Source organism: Balaenoptera ricei, chromosome 13 (assembly GCF_028023285.1).
Source record: "Balaenoptera ricei isolate mBalRic1 chromosome 13, mBalRic1.hap2, whole genome shotgun sequence".
NCBI classification, from domain to species: Eukaryota; Metazoa; Chordata; class Mammalia; order Artiodactyla; family Balaenopteridae; genus Balaenoptera; species Balaenoptera ricei.
The window spans coordinates 83,080,922-83,103,804 of NC_082651.1; the positions used below are offsets into that span (position 1 = coordinate 83,080,922).

Consider the following 22,883-nt stretch of genomic DNA (forward strand, 5'->3'; position numbering starts at 1 on the left):
GCAGTTTATATAAGTCTTGAGGGCATTCATGGGTTTTTTTCCCTTCCTTCCTTCCTTCCTTCCTTCCTTCCTTCCTTCCTTCCTTCCTTCCTTCTAACATGTAAGGATCAAACCCTGTTACTATTTTCTTACTTCTTTAGATGATTATTCATTTAATTGATTTTTTAAAATTCTTTTTTTCTAATATGCAGAGTTAAGGTGATTTTTAAAATCTCCAAACACATGAGACTTTGGAGGGTATTTTTTGATGCTTTCTGATATTATCGACTTTTGGTAGGAGGTGGTATTCTGTATGATGTTGATTCTTTGGTAGAGCTGAGATTTCTTTTAGGGTTAAGTATCTGAACAATTTTTCTAAACATCCTCTGTATGCTTAAAAATGTTCTCACATCAGTTTTTTTTTAATTTATTTATTTTTGGCTGCGTTGGATCTTCGTTGCTGCACGCAGGCTTTCTCTACTTGCGGCGAGTGGGGGCTACTCTCCATTGCAGTGTGCAGGCTTCTCATTGTGGTGGCTTCTCTTGTTGCGAAGCACGGGCTCTAGGTGGGCGGGCTTCAGTAGTTGTGGCATGTGGGCTCAGTAGTTGTGGCTCGCAGGCTCTGGAGCGCAGGCTCGGTAGTTGTGGCGCACGGGCTCAGTTGCTCCGCGGCATCTGGGATCTTCCTGGACCAGGGCTCGAACCCATGTCCCCCACACTGGCAGGCGGATTCTTGACCACTGCACCATCAGGGAAGCCCTCAGATTAGTAGTGAGTGCAGTGTTCTCCCATATTCTCATTAGATAAAGCTTATTAATTATGTGTGTAGAAAAGATTAAGTTTAATTTTAAAAATAAAAATGCATTAAGTGATTATAGATGAAAATGCCAACTGGCTTAATATTATGGGAGAAGCTTGTGGTACATTTTCTACTGAGAACATTAGATACAGAGGAGTTATTTCTAAACAATTTGGGCAGAAATGACCATGATGTACTCTGGAGAATTGTGTGATGACTCAGAGAACCTTTAGTGATGATGAAGACACTGATGTCAGAGATGCATTTAAAGAGTTTGGATGAAATTGAGTCATCAAAGTGAAACGGAGTTATATTTCTAATTTATTGTGATCTTAAATGTTATAAGTAGCAGTGGAAGGAAGGAGAGTAATAGGAAAGTAGGAGAAGTATAAGTGGCAGCAAGCTTTTGATATTTTTCTTTTTTAAAAACAGGGAAAGCAGTCTCATATATAACTTGATCTTTCCCAAGGAAAGATCTCCAAAACTAACTTGAACATGTAAACTTTTAAATGGATCAAGTCAAATGTTTTGTTGCTCTGGGTGCACTGCAGTAAGTTATGAGTGAAAAAGCACTGGTGGATCCAAAAGCTTAACATCTTTGAAATGAAAAATAGACCCCTCCTAACACATCATCAAAGTCACTTTCAGCATTCTGTCTACAGCAACATCCTTTAGCTTCCTGTGACTGTGTCCATTTGTCATTTCCCCAACCTTTATATGGGGACAGAGGAGAAATAGTGAAGACCTTGAGTGAAGAAGCTGTAAGAGTACCATTATCAGCTGTACTTCTACTCTGGGAATTCCAACAAACCATGCAAACAGAGGTGTGGGGTGTGAAGTAGAGTTCATGGCGCCGACAGGGGCACCAGTTAGAGAGCTACTTAAAAAGCCTTCATGAACTGTTGTTTAATCCTTACACAGTGTTTAGACTTAGAAACTCTTTCAAAGACAATAATTTCAGATATTAATTAGGGATTTCTGTGTAACTGCAGAGAGTGATGGATAATTTATGAATATCCCTGAACCTTCTAACATAAAGCAAACTAGTCTGCTTTGCAATAGGTTTGTAGTAAGTTTGAAATCAGGAAGTATGTATCCTGCAACTTTTGTTCTTTTGGGAGATTATTTTGGCTGTTCTATCTTTCTTGTATTTCTATATGAACTTAGGATCACCTTGTCCATTTCTACAAAAAAGGCAGCTGTGGTTTTGATAGGGATTGAGCTGAATCTGTAAATCAATTTGGGGAATATTACTGTTTTCACAATGTTAAGTCTTCCAATCCATGAACATGGAGTGTTTTTCCATTTATTTAGATCTTCTTTAATTTCTTTTTTTTTTTAAATAAATTTATTTATTTTATTTTTGGCTGCATTGGGTCTTCGTTGCTGCGCTTGGGCTTTCTCTAGTTGCGGCGAGCGGAGGCTGCTCTTCGTTGTGGTGAGCGGGCTTCTCATAGCAGTGGCTTCTCTTGTTGCAGAGCACAGGCTCTAGGTGGGCAGGCTTCAGTAGTCGTGGCGTGCGGGCTCAGTAGTTGTGGCATGCGGGCTCTAGAGCGCAGGCTCAGTAGTTGTGGTGCACAGGCTTAGTTGCTCTGCGGCATGTGGGATCTTCCTGGACCAGGGCTCGAACCCGTGTCCCCTGCATTGGCAGGCGGATTCTTAACTACTGAGCCACCAGGGAAGCCCAAGATCTTCTTTAATTTCTTTCAATGATGTTTTGTGGTTTTCAGTGTACAGGTGTTGCATTTCTTTTTTTTTTTTTTTTTGAAAATTTAAATTATTTTATTATAAACATTTATACAAAATAAACCACAAACACAACTGTTAAAAATAAAATTTAAACAGAATTAGGCCAGTTCATAAAACATGTCAAATGAAAAAGTAATAACAAAAACCTTATCAGCTTGTTTGAAATTATTCATCTTTAGATATATGGTGCTTTGCTTCCTAGACTTAAAATAGAGATCTCCATTACACATAGTTAGGCTGTGAAATATTAAATATTATTTTTAAAAGACAAACAGATTCTTAAAGATTAGCAAATACTTGCAAAGTGATCACCAAAATCTTTGTGTATTTGTTAACAAAATTGTAAATCCAGAATATAAAATCTACTTGAAATAATCCAACCAAACACCAAATTGCTTAAGTGAGACTCAGTTTCTAAGATGGTATCAAGAGAAAATTAAAATCTTATTTATATACAAGGTTGTATACACAAATAGGTCTTTGTCAATTTCCTTTTTAAAAACAAATTAAATTGGCCACCATTCCTAAAAATGCTTCCTACACTCTGCTGGAATTTAAAAAGACTTTTAATAACTTCAAGGTTACAAAGAAAAATAAGTTCTTTATTGTTGCAAATAATTTTTCTTTTGAACTTATAGAATTTTTCAGTATTAATTCCAAAGCTTCTAGAGAACAGTTCTCCAGTATTAATGCTTTCCCCCTCCTCATTAAAAAAGGGATGAATTCTATGTGGGGCAACGCTTCATTGTACAGAATCCATTCTCCCCAAGAAATTCCCCCTCAGAACCCAGACACTGGCTTTCACAAATAAGCTCTTCACACAACTGTTCTTAAAGAAAAAGTTCCCACCAGACTACTGCACTCACTCTCCTTACTCATTTAAAATCAGATTTTAGAGATATTCAGTGACAAACTGTCATTTGGATAGCTCTGTCCAAACATGTACTAATGTCAGACAAAAGAATAAGTATCTGCTAATATCTGGAGCTAAATCTCAATCTGGAAAACAAGGATTTTATTTACGTGACTACTGTCGAAGTTAAGTGTTGACTCAAGTAACATGTTCTATCTTGATTAATGCCATTACTCCATAAATAGTCACTTTTTCTAAAACTGTGTTCAAATTTCACGTCATACATTTCACAGTAAGAACCTAGACTTGGTAGGTTCTGATGCTTATAATCAGTCAGGACAGACTGGCTTTGACAAATGATCACCTCATTTAAAAAAAAAAATCACAAATTTGTGCTTTCTTCCTCCATTTCTGGACAAAAACCAGTCAGAAAAAATTTTAGGGTATATTGCATAGAATGACTCCCTCAAATAAATCAGCCCCCAAGAAGCATAGGATGAGGATGATGTTTTAGTATATTTCCTGTAAGAAAGTTCATTAAAACTTATCTTACACATATCTCTTTTTTTCAGAGCCTTCCTAACAAAGATTCTGTCGTATAATTTCTATTAATAGCTCTAAGTGATGGGGAAACAATTTCTACTGTCATGCGGACATTTTCAGTTTCTTTTTCTTGGCCTTCAGTACAGGAGGGAGAGAAATCTTAAAGGCTGTCTCGCATGTAGTGCAGATAGGGCTGAAGTTGCAGAATATTGACAAGCACACAGAACACACGTAGCCGATTTCAATGAGATTTCGATGGCAGAAGCAAGCAGCCCGGTAGTCAACGTGAACTGGGGGTGGGAGGGTTAACTGAGACCTCTGATCTTGATCAGGAAGAAAAACCCACAGTAAATACTGCAGAAGGGAGGGTATCTGAGGCACCTTCAAGTACAGTCCCCCTGTGATGTCACAAGCCTGTTGGAGGAGTCCTGAATCGGAGTCTGATACACAGGCATCAATCAAAATATTCTGCTTCTGTGCTGCAAAGGTGACATTCATGAAGTTCATATACTGCAACGTGCTGTCTTCTGCAGCCTTAATCACCAATATCCCTGATTTCATTTCCTGATTATCTTTAACTTCCTTGTTCATTCTATGAATGTAGCAAAGAGCTTTGGCGAGGGATCCTGCCAGCAGAGTTTCTGTATGTTGACCTTCTATGTCACTCTTGGTCATTAGATCTTTGATCTCTTCAACAATAACTTCATTTGCTGCTGTTAACAACTCGTATTTTCCATCTTTACTTCCTGAGGGAGTAAATTCAGAAGAAGGGTTGCCAGGGTCTCCAAAGAAGTCTCCGAGTCTGCCATTCTTTCCAGGATATAAGAATCGACTTTCTTGAATGTGACTTGCTATCACAGCAAGTTTGTTGGAACGATTCATGAATAAATGAGAATTTCCTAACACCATCACTGCATCTATGCATTTTGATAAAGTAAACTGAGATTCCTTTAATGCTTGCTTTCCCCACCAAATTGGGTTGGTATCAACTATGATAACCAGAAGATTCAGTTCATCTTCGTCTGAGACCATAGCTGCCCGTGTCCCTCAGCGAACAGCCACTTGCAGTCAAGCGGGCCTCCGGGATACGGCGCCGCATTTCTTTGATTAAAGTTATTCCTAAGAATTTTATTCTTTTTGATGCTGTTATAAATGAAATTGTTTTCTTAATTTCATTTTCAGATTGTTCATTGCTAGTATATAGAAATGCAACTGATTTTGTACATTGACCTTGCAGTTGTTTATTAGCTCTAACAGTTGTTTTTTGGGGAGTGAGGGGTAGATTCTTTAGGGTTTTCTATATATGAGATCATTTCATCTGCAAATAGAGACAGTTTTACTTCTTCCTTTACAGTTTAGATATCTTTCTGATATCTGAGCATGTGCTCAGTCTGCCAGTTTGAACCAGAAATCCCTACACTATACCTTCAGCTGGTTTCTTTTTCTTGCCTAATTGTTGTGGTATACCCTCACTGTTGAATGATAATTTGTCTGGGTTTAAATTGTAGCCAAAAGATGTTTTTCCTTCATTCTTTGAAGATATTCCTCTATTATCTTGTAACCAGTCTTGATAACAATCTGATTCCCCTTCCTTTTTGTTGACCCTCTCATATTTCACTAGTAACTTTTATGGTTTTCTTTATAACATTGGTAATCTGAAGTTTTACTATAATTTGTCTGGATACAAACTTTTTTTAAAAGTTTATTTAATTTGTTTTACTACTCAGAGAATTCTTACTCTCTAAAGGCTCATGTCTTTCATCAATTCTGAAAAATTCTCATCCATTTTCTATGTTAGATACTATTGCCTCTCCTTCATTGCCTCTGGTCTCTCTGGAACTCTGAGTTATAGACTTTAAAACTGGATTTAGCTCTCATGTTTCTTAACTTAAAAAAAAAAGTACCATCAGCCTTTAGCTGTATTCAGGCTTGTATATTCAGCCTATCTGTGGAGGTTTTAAAAAATCTCAGTAGGGACTTCCCTGGTGGCGCAGTGGTTAAGAATCCGCCTGCCGATGCAGGGGACACAGGTTCAAGCCCTGGTCTGGGAAGATCCCACATGCCACGGAGCAACTAAGCCCATGTGCCACAACTACTGAGCCTGCGCTCTAGAGCCTGTGAGCCACAACTATTCAGCCCACGCACCTAGAGCCCGTGCTCCATGACAAGAAAAGCCACCGCAATGAGAAGCCCTTGCACCACAACGAAGAGTAGCCCCTGCTCACTGCAACTAGAGAAAACCCGTGCGCAGCAACGAAGACCAACGCAGCCAAAAATAAATAAATAAATTAAAAATAAATAAATAAATAAATAAATAAAATAATAAAAATCTCAATAATTATGGTTTTCATTTTAAAAATTTCTAATTGGTTCTTTTTCTGAACATTTAATGAATGCTATTCTATCCTTTAGGTGCCTGAGGGTATTAAATATACTCATTTTAAAGACCTTTTTAGATGCTCTGTTTTCTCTGGGATTTTTTTTGGCGGGGGAGGTGGGATTTGGTCAAGTTCTTCCAACCTCCTCAAAGTTGGCCTGCAATCCTGTGTGTAGCTGATGGCAGCTCAGCACAGCCCTTGCTCACCACGATGGCTTCTTGTTTATTTTCTTCCTTGGGGGATACTTCTTCATTTTTTTTAGGCTTAAAGAAAGTTTCCCTTTTTTTTTTTTAAATTGGATTCTAGCTATGCATGCATCAATTAATTTTTATATCTTTAAATCATTTTTCTTTGGTACAGGAGGGTGAGCTCTCAGCATGTGCTCAGTCTGCCAGTTTGAACCAGAAATCCCTACACTATACCTTCAGCTGGTTTGTAATTCACTGTCATAGCACTGTCTCCAAAGGTCTCTGTATGGCCTTTTTAGCAGAGACTTTGATACACATTTAATGAGTGGCGTGTGGTTCTTTATTCCCCTGGCAAACTCCCTAATGTATTAGGGCATTTAAAATTACTTTTAGATTCTTTTGGCCCAGAAATTAAATGCCAAGCCTGATTTAACAGGCAGAGTTGACCTGATGCATTTAGTACATATGAGAAATACTCCTGTTTTCCTGTGTCCAGGTAAACTCCTGAGAACATTATTTAATCATCATTACTCCTCCCACTCAAGAATTTTTACCATCCCAAATGGCCTGTTAGCTATCCTTCTTTGACTTCCTTATCAGGACATCTCTTCCATGAGCCCTTCACCAATTTGCACTTTTTGGTTTAGCTAAAACATTGTTTCATGTAGAGTGGAGTGGAAAGTAGAATCATAAAATTTCATTATTGAAAAATATTTGTTGCGCGCCCACTATGTGTCAGTCGCAGTGTTAGGTAAGCAGTGTGAACACGGTGGTGGAATAAACCCTATGGGCCCTGCTCTCATGAAGCTTACAGCCTCTTGAGTGAGGCCAGTCAAAAAGTAAATGCTAATTATATGTAATTGCAAACTGTGACGAGGACTATACAAGAAAAGAAAGGGATACTATGAGTGAGAACAGCAGAGACTTCTATTTTAAATTTTGTAGTAAGGAAAGGGGTTTTCAAACTTTTTAAAACAGCGGTGGAACATTTTTATATGAACTCTTACATGGAATAGAAGTGGAGCTGCTTTATTGAAATGAGGTTGGGACCTAATCCCCTTGCTCTCCTCATTGGGTACTGAAGCACCTTGTGGAATCTTTTGATGCCCAGGGAATACATGTGAAAACCACGGTTCTAGAACCAGCCCCAGACCAGTTAGCTGAGGCACAAAGGGCTGTATTGTCCAGAGTCATATGGGTGACTTCATCTGCTTAGTACCAGAATTGGAAGGTGAACCCAATTCTCCCACACTTGTGTTCTTTCCACTCTCCACTGCCTCTCCTTCCCCTTTGATGCATTTTTATTATAAAATGAAGGCATTTCAATCTCTGGTATTCTGTAGTTCTTTTTTTTTTTTTTTCCCCTGAAATTAATTTCACCCGTTGTTGTTCACATTGCACTTCTTATTCTGTGCTCTCATCCCTCTTGTATATCCTTACAGTTTGTAGCCTTGAAAGATGTTATCCCACCACTATTTTGTTTTTGTTATATTTCTGCTATGTCATATGAATCTACTCTTATTTTCTGCTAAGCATTCAAACACATGCATTCATTTCATTCTGTAGAATTTTATTATTGATATCAAAGTGTTTATGTTAACTAGCTAGTGGTCTGATTTGTTGGGTTGCCTTTTCTTGCCTCTTCATTTATCTCAAATGATAAGAGTTCTTTCCCAGTCCTAACAACACTTAGGTTGTTAGTCTGGCTTCCATTTTGACTTACTCTGTTTTTTAGTGTAAATAGTTGTGTATCTTTTACCATTTTGTCTTACTTTTGCTTTACTGTGGCAGAAAAGTTCAGGGCCTGCATTTGAATGGAGTAGCATATTTGCCCAGAACACTTAGGAAGTGTAAAGAAGTCGTGAAAATTAAGGTGGACTAGGAGACCTGGGCTGTAGTGTCTGGGTAGTGACTGTGGAGAGAAAGATGTTTATCCTGACTTGGGAGATTAGTAGAGAATTGATGATGAGGGGCAGAATGGTAGCATGAGGCCTGTGCTTAGGAAAGTAATTTTAACCATAAGAAATCAGATGAGCAATAGCTTAAAGGTTCTCTGGACACCAGTGGACTAATAGAAAACCTTTACGGTATTTAAGTTACACTAACCAAATGCATTCTGAAAGGTGATGATGCCAGTGGAGACGGTGGAGACCAGGAGCAGATAGATTTAAGAGCTCTCAAGCAGATGAAATAGAAAAGAGGCCACAGGATGACTCTGAGTGTCAGGGACATTCTCGTCAGGTGATTGTCCTGCTAGAGGTGTCCCTGAAAGCCCACTTACTCAACAGCTCACACTGTATAGCCCTTCTCTTTCAGCTGCCCTCTGATGATATGCCTTTATGGAGTAAGGAGCTCTTTGCATCTAAGGTAGATGCAAAGGTAGGTAAGGTAGGTAGGTAGACACCATGGTTCTATTTTTTTCATTCTGCTTGTGTTTCCATTAACTCCTCTTCAACAAAACAAAACAAAAAAGTCAAGGCTTGCTAGTTCTTCCTAGCTCCCAATTGCTACCTACCTGCATGGCTTGGCAGAGTTCTGCCAGCTGCTTTCTTATCAAGAGGTTGGCAATTAGGAGAGGCCCTAAGAAAAGAGGTAGGGGGGTGCTCCTTAATATCCCCATCAGAATGGAATTGCAGACTGTGTTAATTAGGTCACTGATTTGCAGCAGAACTTGGATTCTGTCGCAGGAGGGTGTGTTTCACGTTTAAGCTTCTAAGGATTGGTGCCTACTCTGTGTGCTGCATCTGCCTTCCTGTCATTGGCTGCATTTGACTGCTTGATGGACTCGCTGACGGAGTGCAGAAGTGTGCTTGCTTCTAATGAATTGTTCTCTTGTACCTGCTTTTTCCCAAAATGCTCTGTGGGATATACTACCTTGTAGAGAAGATTCTTCATCATGTGATTGTTCTGTTTCCTTAGAGACAACAGCAGTGTAATAATGCATTAGATGCCAGATCCATAGAGAAAGAAGAAGCGTTTGCTACAGAATGTAAAGGTTTGATAGCTTTTCCTTGCTTTTATGTTTTTGCTGCTTGAGCTGCTGGGCTGATGATGATTGTGTTTATTTTTGACAGGATGCTAGAGCCTCTGGAACTTCCCATCCAGTTATTATAAAGAAGGGAAGTCTATTGTATCTTTTCTTGGTTAATTGGTTAATTTTAAAAATACACAAGAGTCAGCTTGTCTCCTATAATATGTTTGTTTCCATTTTTGAAAACAGGTTTCAGTAGTAACCGTATGAACAGGTCAGGAAATGACATTGCATCATGTATTTCATTGACCTCTCTGTGAGCAGAAACTTGATAAAGTATTTAACTTGTCCTCTTTTCTCATCTTTCTAGAAATATAGGAGTTGACGTCTGTAAAGTATTCACAACTTCCTCTCTAATGAACAAGGAGAACAACAAAGGAAAGATTCAGGGATTCATTGTGGAAAGGTTTTTAAAATAAAACAGTACATTTCTGATGATTTAATTATCTCTTTCATAGGACCCTTTGCCTACTTTTTCAGTGTAATCATATTAAACTGAGCAATACTACTAAATAATTTGCTAATTATTGCCTCATTTTACAATTCTGTCCTTTTCCAGAGCTAAAGCAAGATACCTGGCTTCCTCTGGGTGTCTCTAGATGCTATCTAGTCGTGAAAATTCTGTATAAGAATGTGTTTGTGGTAAACCTTTCCTTCCTGAGAAATATTTCATTCTAAGTCTTATACCACAAATGGCTACGTTGACCTGCTAGAAATAGGAATTGAGGCATGTGTGTCTGTTGATAGGTCTTTTTTACATCAATGGATTAGTTGCAATGTATTTAGAAGTTGGTTTTGGAAATCTTAAATCTTTTCTTTCGGTTAATTAATTGTCGGTGACCAATAAAGTAAAATGTACTTTCCTAGAAGTCAGAGAAACCTCATTATAAATATATAATATTATATTTTGCTACATTTACAATACCATATGGTTATTTTTTTTTTTTTAAATATCTATTTATTTATTTTGGCTGCGCTGGGTCTTAGTTGTAGCATGCAGGATTTTTAGTTGCAGCATGCAGACTTAGTTGAGGCATGCGGGTTCTAGTTCCCCTACCAGGGATCGAACCCGGACCCCCAGCATTGGGAGCACGGAGTCTTACCCACTGGGCTACCAGGGAAGTCCCCATATGGTTATTTTTTTAATGGTTTTCCCAAAGGCAGTTTCATTGGCTTGTTTAAGCTCTTTGCTTTGGCGGATAACCATAGAACCTCCTGGAGTAATGGGAGATGGTTGGTCTGGTACATAGACATTAATAAAGAGCAAAACATCACACTACTCATGGAGGATAAAAGTGAGCTGCGCTTGTCATAACTGTTTTCTAGAGTCAAGGTGCTTTTAGAGAGAGTAATAGAGGGAATTCCTTGGCAGTCCAGTGGTTAGGACTTAGCACGCTCACTGCCAGGGCCCCAGCTTCAATCCCAGGTCGGGGAACTAAAATCCCACAAGCCGCGCAGCGAGGCCCAAAAAAAAAAAGAATCCTAGAGATTAAGGAGATCTTAGAATCTGCCCTCCTTAATATTTCACCAGAGCTACAGTGTGCCATTATTATAGATCATTATAAGTCCATGTTTCCTCTTCATTATAATGGAATAATTAGATAAACTGACTTTCATATTAGATCATATATTGTTTCAATGTGGAGGTCTGTGAATAGGTTTATAGGCTACCAAATTTTGGAGGGTAATAACTAAGAAGAGAGAAACAAATACCCCCTTCATCCTAAAGCAGTGTCATCTGGGCTTATCACCCCAAGCAGAGATTCAGGAGTGCCTGGACTCCAGACTCGGTCATTTGACACTTTTCCTTCAATAAAACTTAATCCTTAAGTAAGTGAATGTTTTCCGTTGATTTGCTCTTCAGTCTTTTTTCTGGGAGTATCACCCACTTCTTTGGAGAAGTGGTGCTCTCTCAGTCCTAACTGTGTTGTTCTAAGAGGACAGCTAATCAAAGTATTGGGCCCTCTATCTGCCAGAGGGGGTGGATGACTCAAGGTAGGTCATCTTGAGTCTTTTCTGGGAATCTCAAATTGAAATGTGGGAAGAGATTTTGTTCACCAAGGGTGAAGTTACCAGGAGTGAGGCAGAAGTTGTTTCTTCTTAAGCATAGAAAGCTGTGAGATCTGTATAGACTCTGATTCAAAATGAGGTCTCAGCAAAGATAACAATGAGTGTCCTAATGACATTCCAGTGTCCTGGAAGCCCCCACCCTTCATGAAGTTTAGTTATGAATTTAGTTATCATTTAGTTATGATACTTAGTAAATTCATCTTTTTTTTTTTTTCTAAGATACTTCAAGTTAGATTTGAAGCCAGTGGTCCTGAAGTAGGGCAGTGTTTCTTAAAGATGAGAATTTATTCTTCCCTGAGAACTCTAATCTGAAAAATTCATTTGGACAATACAGAGATGCCTGGGTTAGGATGGTGAAACTGTGGATTTGATCTATTCAATGTCATTAGAACCAGATAAAAGTGGCTTCCGATGCTGGTCCTGCCACTTAACTAGTTTTGTGACCTTAAGCATGTTAATAATCCCCTTTAACCTTTATTTCTTTATTTGTAAAATAAGAATACCATCATGAGTAGTAGCAAGAATTCTGGTAATGTATCTGAGGACCTAGCTGAGTGCTGATGCAGAGCTCGTACTCGGCAAATGTTTGAGGTGCATTACCCCTTCCCTCCCAACCCTCTCCAGTGTTCTAAAAGGAAATATATGCAAATACACAGCAAATCTTGTAACTGTTAACTTCATGGGATTTTTTATATTGTTTTCCTGTACTGGTCTGTGGTTAATTATTTAAAATAATTAAGTTGTCTTTGTTAGAAATGATTTTACACATTTTTATTGTGAATGATCATTATCAGTTAGATTTGACCTAAAAATTGTAATAGGTTAAGCTAAAGCTTAAATGCCTATTGTGAAGACTAAGTATGAAGGCTAATTGGAATATAAACTTCTTGTGGGCAGGAACGGTCTTCAACTTGTTTTTGTTTTTTTTCAAAGCCCCTAATAGTGCCAGGCATGAATAAGCCATGGATTTTTGTTTGTTTGTGTATTGGTAAGACCCTTGTTTATTTAAATGGAGTTTGTAGTAATCAGAAGGGCTTTATGGGGATACTGAAATTTCTGGAGCCATTTCTCTCATTAAAAAAAAAGTGAGAAAGAGGGTAACCTTGGCAAGTCTATGAAGAAAGACATTCCAGGGTGGATACCTAGGAGAAGCTTTGAAAGCAGGGGCTTAGAAGAAGTGAGTGAACAACTTGCTTGAAAGATATGGAAGACCTGAGTTTTGATAGATAAAAGAATGAAGTAGTCACAGTGTGGGTTTTAAATTTGTCATAAAGTATGGTGAAATCTGCTGCATAAACTTAATGATGAGAAAAGTATGAACAAAGTGAGTAGGGAAGATAATTTCAGAAACAACACAAGTATCTAGGATTGAAGGTGAAATAACTGGCTACAAAAATTGTAATAAGCTATTCAATGTACTTAACTAAAATGGATAAGTACCTCATATATAAAGCATTGTTGTGGGGAATATAAAAAAGTAATCAAGTAAATGAAAGCATATAGCGTAATAAAATCTTTTTTCCTTGCACAATAACAGTAATAAACAGTCCAAAAAGTCTGGTAAAAAGTCCCCATGTGCATGATTGGCAGATAACTGTCAAGGTAAAAGAGAATTGCAGGGCTGTAACCATAACCTCTACAACTAAAAAAATATTCTGGGAGGAAGAGCAAGATAATGAGCAAGTGCTTTTAAAAGTATAGGGTAGGGATAAGTATCTGTCTATATGGATGACTTCCTACAGAAGAGGTACACCAAAGGGCCTGCGGAGAAGTGACAGGTGCCCGAGATCTCACTGGTCCTCTCAGGCTTCAGACTTGGCTTTGTTCATGCACCCCTTTATTCACTCACAATTTTTTTTTTTTTTTTAAAGAGAAATTTTTAAAATTATTTATTTATTTATTTATTTAGGCTGTGTTGGGTCTTCGTTTCTGTGCGAGGGCTTTCTCCAGTTGCGACAAGTGGGGTCCACTCTTCATCGCGGTGCGCGGCCCTCTCACTATCGGGGCCTCTCTTGTTGCGGAGCACAGGCTCCAGACGCGCAGGCTCAGTAGTTGTGGCTCACGGGCCTAGTTGCTCCGCGGCATGTGGGATCTTCCCAGACCAGGGCTCGAACCCCTGTCCCCTGCATCAGCAGGCAGATTCTCAACCACTGCGCCACCAGGGAAGCCCCTCACAATTTTTAAGTAGAAATTTTGCTTAAACAACAATATTATACTTTCACATCCTTGGTTAGAAAGGTCATATCCAGAAACTGTTTTCCCCTAAGTTGATCTAAGTCAACTTAGAAAGTCAAAAACAAGTAATCACACTCAGTATTGGTCCTGAGCCCAGCGTTAAACTTTTTTTTAAGTCAACTGTCTGGCTGATATAATAAATAATTTCCTCATCAAATGTATGTATTTTGTTAGGCTGAGATGAGGATTCCAAAAGATCTTTGAAATTAAGACTAGATTTGAAAGTCATTTTAATAAATTAGAGATATGTTTTTGAAGGAAACAGTTCATACTAGCTTACCTTGTTTCCCCTGGGACAGTCTAGAGGTGGTTAAAAATGCAACCAAATGGTTTGAGTTCGGAGAGGCATTTGTAATACAGAGTTCTGTTGAGGTGACAGGGGAAAGAATAAATCACCCAAAATCATACCCTGGGGTTATTATTGTTTTATCTTCCTATAGAAACAACTTTACAAGAGCTGATTCTCACATCATGCTGTTGCTTTTAATTTATAGACCAAACAGTCTTAAGTTTTTCTAAAAATGCAACAAAGGTAGTAGAGTCACTATACCATAATGATTAAGAATACAGACCCAAGAGCCATGCTGCCTTGGTTCAAATCCTACTCCTGCCACACGTCTTGACTGTGACCTCAGGTGCATTACTTCTCTCCGTGCCTTACTGTCTCCATTTGTAAAATTAATAATAGGATCTGCCCCCTTGGTGGTTGTGAGGTTTATATGAGTGAATCCATGCACAATGTTAGAACTGAGTCTGGCATGTATTAAGCACTCAATAAGTAGTATTATTGTTGTGAAAGACACTCTCCACTCTGTTGATTCCATTACTAAGTCACAGATGAAAACTAGCTATGGCTACAAACATTCCAAACATGCCTACCAAATATAACAACTAATAATGCTAATTCCATTCTCGGAGAAGAGTCTCACCAAAGCTAAATATAACAGAAAGGTTACTTCTTACGCACTCTCCACATGACGTGGTGCTGACTCATGATCCAGTATTTCCTGAAAACCTAATCCGTGTCTTGTACCGTGCTAGGTACTCGAAATACAATGATAAAAAAAGCACACAAATTTCCTGCAGTTTAGTAGAGGAGATAACGTAGACAGATCTAAAATATTTTCTTTTCTTTCTTTTTTGGGGATGTGGTGGTAGGGATGTTGGGGGGTTGTGGAATTTTGGATCTACTCAAAACATCTAACAGGTCTTTCTTCTACTAATAGTCTCAAAGTTCTCTTTAAGTTTATAAAACACTTTCCTTCTCAGTTTGCTTTCTTAGTGATAACAGAAACAGTACAGGCTCACTTTAGAAAATTTGACTCAGTGGTATAATAAGGGGTTTTTTTCTGTTTTTTTTTCATATATGTATATATATTTTAACAATTAAGCATGTTTTTCTCTGAAAATCAGGAAAAAATTAAACTTGAAAAATCGGAGGAGTACAAGAAAGTATAAATAAGCAAGAAAAATAATTCCCATAATTCCACTTAAATTTTGACATATTTCCTTCAGATAGTTTGCTTTACACTTATTATATTGTTTAGGTGAGACCATGCTGTGTATATATGAATAATTTTATCTTATTTTATAAGGTTGTTGTGAAGATAAAATAAATAATGTATTTAAAACCCTAAACACTGTGTCTAATAGCTATATATCAAACATTCAATAATTGTTAGCTAGTATGACAGTTATCTTGCCCTTCTTTTTACTTTTTACATGGTAAGCTATTTCTCATGTAATTAGAAAACTCTTTGTAAGCATTATCTTTTGATGACAGCATAATATGCTATATTTATTGATGTACTGTGGTTTACTTTTCCTTTCCCTCATATTTGAATATTCTAGGTTTCTTGCAGAATTATTCTATTGTAAATAATATTTTCCTAAATATTTTAAAATGTAAAATTGTCTTTACATTTCTGATGAATTCCTTGGAATATATCCCTAGAAAGGAAATCAGTGAGTCAAAATACTTGAACTTTTTAAAAGATCTTTGATGGACATATTGTCAAATTGCTTTCTAGAAATTTTGCTTAACTTTGTACTTTCACTCTTTCTTGCCTAATAGACAGTTAAGGGCCTGTGTCATAAAATCCTCTCCAGCCTTAGGATTACCTTAAGTTTTAAAAATATCATTATTATTTTTTATAAGGGAAAATGGTCTGTAATTTTAACAAATTTCTTTGCTTTTTCATAAAGTATTTTTAAATTGAATTATTTGTATTCTTTTTAAACGTGTATTTTCACTTTGACCATTTTCTTTTTTTTTTTTTTTTTCTTTTTTTTTTTTTTTTAAGAAATTCACGTTCTTTTATTTATTTATTTATGGCTGTGTTGAGTCTTCGTTTCTGTGCGAGGGCTTTCTCTAGTTGCGGCAAGTGGGGACCACTCTTCATCGCGGTGCGCGGGCCTCTCACTATCGTGGCCTCTCTTGTTGCGGAGCACAGGCTCCAGACGCGCAGGCTCAGTAATTGTGGCTCACGGGCCTAGCTGCTCCGCGGCATGTGGGATCTTCCCAGACCAGGGCTCGAACCCGTGTCCCCTGCATTGGCAGGCAGATTCTCAACCACTGCGCCACCAGGGAAGCCCTGACCATTTTCTAATTGCAATCTTAATAGTTTTCTTATAAATTTGTATGAATCCCTTGTACGTTAAGGCTGTTAATTCTTGCTCTGTCACATTTGTTGAAATAGTTCCCCAAATTTGTATTTTTCTTTCTTTTCTGATTTTTTAAATCATTTGAATTAGTCTCTTTCTTCCTAATTTTTCCATTGCTTTTGAGCTTAGAAAATCCTCTCTATCCATAGACTTATACGTTTTCTTGTGAGTTGTACAATTAAACATTTACATTTAGTTCTGTAACACACTGGAAATATATTTTTTCTTTATGGGGTGAAGTGATCTCAGTATTTCCCCATAGCGTGTCACAGTTTATCTTTTATTAAATACTTACTGCATTATAATTATTTTTTCTGAATTTTTATTCTTCATAAAACTTCAGTTTTCATCCTTTTAATTTTTATCCCCAGCAGCTGGCACAGTACCTACCACTTTGTAGAGACACAACAAATATTTGATAAATGAAAGAAAGAAATGCACAATTATATATAATCTGTCCTGAAAGATTTTAAAGGCATGATCAGTTATTCTTCATCTCTTCCTAGCTTTAATAACCTTAAGAGAGATTCTGTAGTAATTCTAATTTCAAGTTAGTCTACATTCCAGAGCATCCACAGAATGAATTGGAGTGGTCTGGTTATAAGAAAGGTAATGCGAAAATGACTTGTACAGTAAGCTAAATTTTTACTTTCTAATAGGAGTTTTTTTTTTTTTAATAGATCTTTATTGGAGTATAATTGCTTCACAATACTGTGTTAGTTTCTGTTGTACACCAAAGTGAATCAACCATATGCATATATATGTCCCCATATCCCCTCCCTCTTGAGCCTCCCTCCCATCCTCCCTATCCCACCCCTCTAAGTCATCGCAAAGCACTGAGCTGATCTCCCTGTGCTATGCTGCTGCTTCCCACCAGCCAACTATTTTACATTCAGTAGTGTATATACGTCGATGCTACTCTCACTTCGCCCCAGCTTCCCCCTCCCCACACCGTGCCCTCAAGTCCATTCTCTGTCTACATCTTTATTCCTGCCCTGCCTCTAGGTTCATTGGTACCATTTTTTTTTTTTGATTGCATGTATATGTGTTAGAATATGCTATCTGTTTTTCTCTTTCTGACTTACTTCACTCTGTATGACAGACTCTAGGTCCAGCCACCTTACTAAAAATAACTCAATTTCATTTCTTTTTACGGCTGAGTAATATTCCATTGTATATATGTGCCACATCTTCTTTATCCATTCATCGGTCGATGGACACTTAGGTTGCTTCCATGTCCTGGCTATTGTAAATAGTGCTGCAATGAACATTGTGGTACATGACTCTTTTTGAATTATGGTTTTCTCAGGGTATATGCCCAGTAGTGGGATTGCTGGGTCATATGATAGTTCTATTTTTAGTTTTTTAGGGAGCCTCCATACTGTTCTCCATAGTGGCTGTATCAATTTACATTCCCACCAACAGTGCAAGAGGGTTCCCTTTTCTCCACACCCTCTCCAGCATTATTGTTTGTAGATTTTTTGATGTTGGCCATTCTGACTAGTGTGAGGTGATACCTCATTTTAATTTTGATTTGCACTTCTCTGATGATTAGTGATATTGAGCATCTTTTCATGTGCCTCTTGGCCATCTGTATGTCTTCCTTGGTGAAATGTCTATTTAGGTCTTCCACCCATTTTTTAATTGGATTGTTTGTTTTTTTGATATTGAGCTCCATGAGCTATTTGTATATTTTGGGGATTAATCCTTTGTCTGTTGTTTTATTTGCAAATATTTTCTCCAATTCTGAGGGTTGTCTTTTTGTCTTGTTTATGGTTTCCTTTACTGTGCAAAAGCTTTTAAGTTTAACTAAGTCCCATTTGTTTATTTTTGTTTTTATTTCCATTACTCTAGGAGGTGGGTCAAAAAAGACCTTACTGTGGTTTATGTCAAAGAGTGTTCTTCCTATGTTTTCCTCTAAGAGTTTTGTAGTGTCTGGTCTTACATTTAGGTCTTTAGTCCATTTTGAGTTTATTTTTGTGTATGGTGTTAGGTGGTGTTCTAATTTCATTCTTTTACATGTAGCTGTCCAGTTTTCCCAGCACCACTTACTGAAGAGGCTGTCCTCTCTCCATTGAATGTTCTTGCCTCCCTTGTTGTAAATTAGGTGACCATACGTGCAAGGGTTTATCTCTGGGCATTCTGTCCTGTACCATTGATATGTATTTCTGTTTTTGTGCCAGTACCATACTGTATTACTGTAGCTTTGTGGTATAGGTTGAAGTCAGGGAGGCTGATTCCTCCAACTCCGTTTTTCTTTCTCAAGATTGCTTTGGCTGTTCGGGGTCTTTTGTGTTTCCATACGAATTGTGAAATCTTTTGTTCTAATTCTGTGAAGGATGCCATTGGTAGTTTGATAGGGATTGCATAGAATCTGTAGATTGCTTTGGGTAGTATAGTCATTTTCACAATGTTGATTCTTCTAATCCAAGAACATGGTATATTTCTCCATCTGTTTATGTCATCTTTGATTTCTTTCATCAGTGTTTTATACTTTTATGAGTACAAGTCTTTCACCTCCTTAGGCTGGTTTATTCCTAGGTATTTTTTTGTTGTTGTTGCGATGGTAAATGGGATCGTTTCCTTAATTTCTCTTTCTGATTTTTCGTTGTTGGTGTATAGGAATGCCAGAGATTTCTGTGCATTAATTTTGTATCCTGCAACCTTACCAAATTCATTGATTACTAGTTTTCTGGTGGCATATTTAGGATTTTCTATGTATAGTTATCATGTCATCCGCAAACAGTGACAGTTGTACTTCTTTTCCAATTTGTATTCCTTTTATTTCTTTTTCTTCTCTGATTTCCGGGGCTAGGACTTCCAAACCTATGTTGCATAAGAGTGGTGAGAGTGGACATCCTTGTCATGTTCCTGATCTTAGTGGAAATGCTTTCAGTTTTTCACCATTGAGTATGATGCTTGCTGTGGGTTTGTCATATATGACCTTTATTATGTTGAGGTGGGTTCCCTCTGTGCCCATTTTCTGGAGAGTTTTTATCATAAATGGGTGTTGAATTTTGTCAAAAGCTGTTTCTGCATCTATTGAGAGGATCATATGGTTTTTATTCCTCAATTTGTTAATGTGGTGTATCACATTAATTGATTTGCATATATTGAAGAATCCTTGCATCCCTGAGATAAATCCCACTTGATCGTGGTGTACGATCTTTTTAATGTGTTGTTGGATTCTGTTTGTTAGTATTTTGTTGAGGATTTTTGCATCTATGTTCATCAGTGATATTGGTCTATAATTTTCTTTTTTTGTGATATCTTTTTCTGGTTTTGGTATCAGGATGATGGTGGCTTTGTAGAATGAATTTGGGAGTGTTTCTCCCTCTGCAGTTTTTTGGAAGAGTTTGAGAAGGGTCAGTGTTAGCTCTTCTCTAAATGCTTGATAGAGTTTGCCTGTGAATCCATCTGGTCCTGGACTTTTGTTTGTTGGAAGATTTTTAATTACTGTTTCAATTTCATTACTTGTGTTAGGTCTGTTTATGTTTTCTAATTCTTCCTGGTTCAGTCTTGGAAAATTGTACCTTTCCAAGAATTTGTCCATTTCTTCACGGTTGTCCATTTTATTGGCATACAGTTGTTTTTAGTAGTCTCTTATAATCCTTTGTATTTCTGCAGTGTCAGTTGTGATTCCTCCTTTTTCATTTCTAATTTTATTGATTTGCATCCTCTCCCTTTTTTTCTTGATGAGTCTAAGGGTTTATCAATTTTGTTTTGTTTATCTTCTCAAAGAACCAGCTTTTAGTTTTACTGATCTTTGCTATTGTTTTCTTCATTTCTATTTCATTTATTTCTGCTCTGATTTTTATGATTTCTTTCCTTCTACTGACTTTGGGTTTTCTTTGTTCTTCTTTCTCCAGTTGTTTTAAATGTAGGGGTAGATTGTTTATTTGATATTTTTCTAGTTTCTTGAGGTGAGATTGACTTGCTGTGAACTTCCCTCTTAGAACTGCTTTTGCTGCATCCCATAGGTTTTGGGTTGTCGTGTTTCCGTTGTCATTTGTTTCTATGTATTTTTTAAATTTCTTCTTTGATTTCTTCAGTGATCTCTTGTTTATTTAGTAGCACACTGTTTAGCCTCCGTGTATTTGTGGTTTTTACATTTTTTTTTTTTCCTGTAATTGATTTCCAGTCTCATAGCGTTGTGGTCAGAAAAGATGCTTGATACGATTTCAGTTCTCTTAAATTTTCCGAGGCTTGGTTTGTGACCCAAGATGTGATCCTTCTTGGAAAATGTTCCATGTGCACTTGAGAAGAAGTTGTATTCTGCCACTTTTGGGTGGAATGTTCTATAAATATCAATTAAGTCTATCTGGTCTATTGTGTCATTTAAAGCTTGTGCTTCCTTATTTATTTTCTGTTTGGATGATCTGTCCATTGGTGTAAGTGGCATGTTAAAGTCCCCTACTATTATTGTGTTACTGTCAATTTCTCCTTTCACGGTTGTTAGCATTTGCCTTATGTATTGAGGTGCTCCTATGTTGGGTGCGTAAACATTTATAATTGTTAGATCTTCTTCTTGGATTGATCCTTTGATCATTATGTAGTATCCTTCTTTGTCTCTTGTGATAGTCTTTATTTTAAAGTCTATTTTATCGGATACGAGTATTGCTACTCCAGCTGTCTTTTGATTTCCATTTGCATGGAATATCTTTTTCCATCCCTTCACCTTCAGTCTGTATATGTCACAAGGTCTGAAGTGGGTCTCTTGTAGACAGTGTATATATGGGTGTTGTTTTTGTATCCATTCAGCCAGTCTATGTCTTTGGTTGGGGCATTTAATCCATTTACATTCAAGGTTATTATCGATATGTATGTTCCTATTACCATTTTCTTAATTGTTTTGGGTTTGTTTTTGTGGGTCTTTTCTTCTCTTGTGTTTCCCACCTAGAGAAGTTTCTTTAGCATTTGTTGTAATGCTGGTTTGGTGGTGCTGAATTCTCTTAGCTTTTGTCTGAAAAGCTTTTGATTTCTCTGTTGAATCTGAATGAGATCCTTGCTGCGTAGAGAAATCTTGGTTGTAGGCTTTTCTCTTTCATCACTTTAAGTATATCCTGCCACTCCCCTCTGGCCTGCAGAGTTTCTGCTGAGAAATCAGCTGATAACCTTACGGGGATTCCTTTATATGTTATTTTTTGGTTTTCCCTTGATGATTTTAATATTTTTTCTTTGAATTTAATTTTTGTTAGTTTGATTAATATGTGTCTTGGTGTGTTTTTCCTAGGGTTTATCCTGTATGGGACTCTCTGTGCTTCCTGGACTTGGGTGACTATTTCCTTTCCCATGTTAGGAAAGTTTTCCACTATAATCTCTTCAAATGTTTTCTCAGACCCTTTCTTTTTCTCTTCTTCTTCTGGGACCCCTGTAATTCGAATGTTGGTGCATTTAGTGTTGTCCCATAGGTCTCTAAGATTGTCTTCAATTCTTTTCATTCTTTTTTCTTTATTCTGCTCCTTGGCAGTTATTTCCACCATTTTGTCTTCCAGCTCACTTATTCGTTCTTCTGCCTCAGTTTTTCTGTTATTGATTCCTTCTAGTGTATTTTTCATTTCAGTTATTTTGTTGTTCATCTCTGCTTGTTCTTTAGTTCTTCTAGATCTTTGTTAAACATTTCTTGTATTTTCTCAATCCGTGCCTCCATTGTATTTCCAAGATTCTGGATCATCTTTACTATCATTACTCTGAATTCTTTTTCAGGTAGATTGCCTATTTCCTCTTCGTTTATTTGGACTTGTAGGTTTTTACCCTGCTCCTTCATATGTGACATATTTTTTTGCCGTCTCTTTTTGTTTTTTTTTTTTTTAATGAGTGGGATTGTGTTCCTGTCTTACTGGTTGTTTGGCCTGAGGCTTCCAACACTGGAGTTTGTAGGCTGTTGGGTAGAACTGGGTCTTGGTGCTGAAGTGAGGACATCCATGAGACCTCACTCCGGTGAATATTACCTGGGGTCTGAGGTTCTCTGTTAGTCCAGTGGTTCCGACACGGAGCTCCCACCACAGGAGCTTTGGCCCGACTCCTGGCTCGTGAACCAAGATCCCACAAGCCATATGGGGTGGCAAAAAAAGGAAAAAGAGAGAACAATAACAAAGTAAAAAATAAAATTAGACTAGGAAACTAACAGATATGTTAGAAAGAATATAAAAATAAAAACATAGATCAATCAACAATCGGTAGGTACAACAGTACCATAATAGTAAAAGAGAGGAGGAGGGAAAAGAGAAAACAAAAAACGGGGAAAAGGCCTTGGCTGTGGAGGGCAGGGCCTAAGCAAGGGCGAGGTTTGGGTGGTAGGTGGGGCCTATGCTTAGAACCCACAGGGCTGGAAAAGGCCCTAGGGGCTATGGGGGTGGGGCTTAGGCTCAAGGAACAGAAGGGGCCCAGGTGT

General features: G+C 37.6%; 2 protein-coding genes across 24 annotated transcripts in view; one reads left to right on the forward strand and one right to left on the reverse strand.

Moving 5' to 3' along the window:
• DTNB (dystrobrevin beta) overlaps nt 1-22,883 on the forward strand; it is a 253,014-nt gene that overhangs the window by 149,197 nt on the left and 80,934 nt on the right. The window lies entirely within an intron of this gene.
• LOC132377048 (general transcription factor IIH subunit 3-like) lies at nt 3,945-4,985 on the reverse strand. The gene has a single exon (XM_059942992.1). It carries the CDS (start codon nt 4,953-4,955, stop codon nt 4,026-4,028), a length of 930 nt encoding a protein of 309 aa, XP_059798975.1. The 5' UTR covers nt 4,956-4,985; the 3' UTR covers nt 3,945-4,025.

Coding starts and splice junctions, on each gene's coding strand:
- LOC132377048 (XM_059942992.1), bottom strand. CDS start 4,955: ATGGTCTCAGACGAAGATGAACTGAATCTTCTGGTTATCATAGTTGAT.